Source organism: Propithecus coquereli, unplaced genomic scaffold (genome assembly GCF_000956105.1).
Source record: "Propithecus coquereli isolate 6110/MARCELLA unplaced genomic scaffold, Pcoq_1.0 Scaffold274, whole genome shotgun sequence".
Lineage (NCBI taxonomy): Eukaryota > Metazoa > Chordata > Mammalia > Primates > Indriidae > Propithecus > Propithecus coquereli.
This window is the reverse complement of record NW_012148330.1, coordinates 538117-539699: the sequence shown is the minus strand read 5'-3', so window position 1 is coordinate 539699 and position 1583 is coordinate 538117. Positions and strand designations below refer to the sequence as shown.

Sequence of the window (1583 nt, the reverse complement as noted above, 5' to 3'; positions counted from 1 at the left end):
CTATATTTAAATCCTTCATGGATTAGAATTTTGGTTAACTTTACAGATTATCATTTTACAGGTCATTTTTTAGATTAATAATTTATACTCATTGAAGTAATTAGTTTTAGGAAACATAACCTTAATTTTCTATAAATATCTAAGTAGCTATTCATCTGTATCTTTTTATCTATGTCTTTCATTCTGGATTCTGTTGTACTGGTACCAATTAATTTCATGAATAGTCCCACCCTCCCATTTGGTATTTGGTACACTTTGATGCTGTCAGAATGTCAAATATTTCCTCATAGTAATTTTAATTTAGCACATTCTGCTATTTATAATGCCCAGTTAAAATTCTAGAGCAGGACCTATTGAGTGAAAGTGAAGTTACTACTCCTAATCATAATCCTTAACTTGACAGCAAATTGCCTTTCCATTTGGCACTATAATGTTTTAAACTTGATTTACTTTCTATAGACTATATTTTTCAAGCCTGGTAATCTTTCTATATGCATTACTAACTCCACTGTCAATGCAAATTATGTCTTATCAGGCATCTTCCATCTGAAAGTTCCCGAGTCTTCTCCTATTGGCTCAGCTATTGGAAGAATAAGAGCTGTGGATCCTGATTTTGGACAAAATGCAGAAATTGAATACAATATTGTTCCAGGAGATGGGGGAAACTTGTTTGACATTGTCACAGATGAGGATACACAAGAAGGAGTCATCAAATTGAAAAAGGTACATAGACAAATTTTTGGACAGTTGACTACCCAATAATAATTAAAGAATATAAAACTTGAAAATGACAAGTAATTTTAATTTTCCTTCAATTAGCAATGCAGTTGACAGTTGAACAACTCGGGTTGGGGCACAGACCTGCTGCACAGTCAGAAACTTGAGTATAACTTTTGAGTCCCTGAAGACTTAAATTATAATAACCTGCTGTTGACTGGAAGCCTTATCAATAAAATAAACAGTCTATTAACCCATAATTTGTATCTTCTATGTATTACATACGGTATTCTTACAATAAAGTAAGTTAGAGAAAAGGAAATATTTTAAAAAATCATAAGAAAGAGAAAAAATATTTACTATTCATTAAGTGGAAGTGGATCATCACTAAGTTTTTCATCCTTCTCATGTTCATGTTGAGTAGTCTGGAGAGGAGGAGAAAAAAGAGGTGTTGATCTTGCTGCACCAGGGATGGCAGAGGCTAAGGAAATCTGTGTATATCAATAGATATTTTTGGAGCAGCCATTGTGGGCCAGACATTACTCTGGAATTGGGAGATAGAGTAGTGAACTAAATAGGCACATTTTTTGTACGCAAATAACTTCTATTCAATGGGGAAAGTCAGATGATAAATTAAAAATCACTGTCAGCAGTGATAAATTCAAGCTCGAAAGATATAAAACAGGGTAAAGGAATAAAAGGAATGTGAAGGGTGGAGGGTATCTTTTAGTGAGTTGATCAGAAAAAGCTTCTCTATTAAGGTGAAATCTAAGCTGAGACCTGAAGGAAGTGACAGATGAACTACGTGGTATCCGGGTGATGTGTGTTCCAAAAAGATTGAGCAGCAGTTGCAAAATCTCTGCATC

At 33.9% G+C, this 1583-nt stretch overlaps 1 protein-coding gene across 1 annotated transcript in view; it reads left to right on the top strand.

Moving 5' to 3' along the window:
* Window positions 1-1583, top strand: part of LOC105813251 (cadherin-12-like) — a 176586-nt gene that overhangs the window by 66346 nt on the left and 108657 nt on the right. Inside the window, exon 5 of the mRNA XM_012647900.1 lies at window positions 536-723. Coding sequence (XP_012503354.1) covers window positions 536-723 — 188 coding nt within the window. The remainder of the gene's footprint in view (window positions 1-535; window positions 724-1583) is intronic.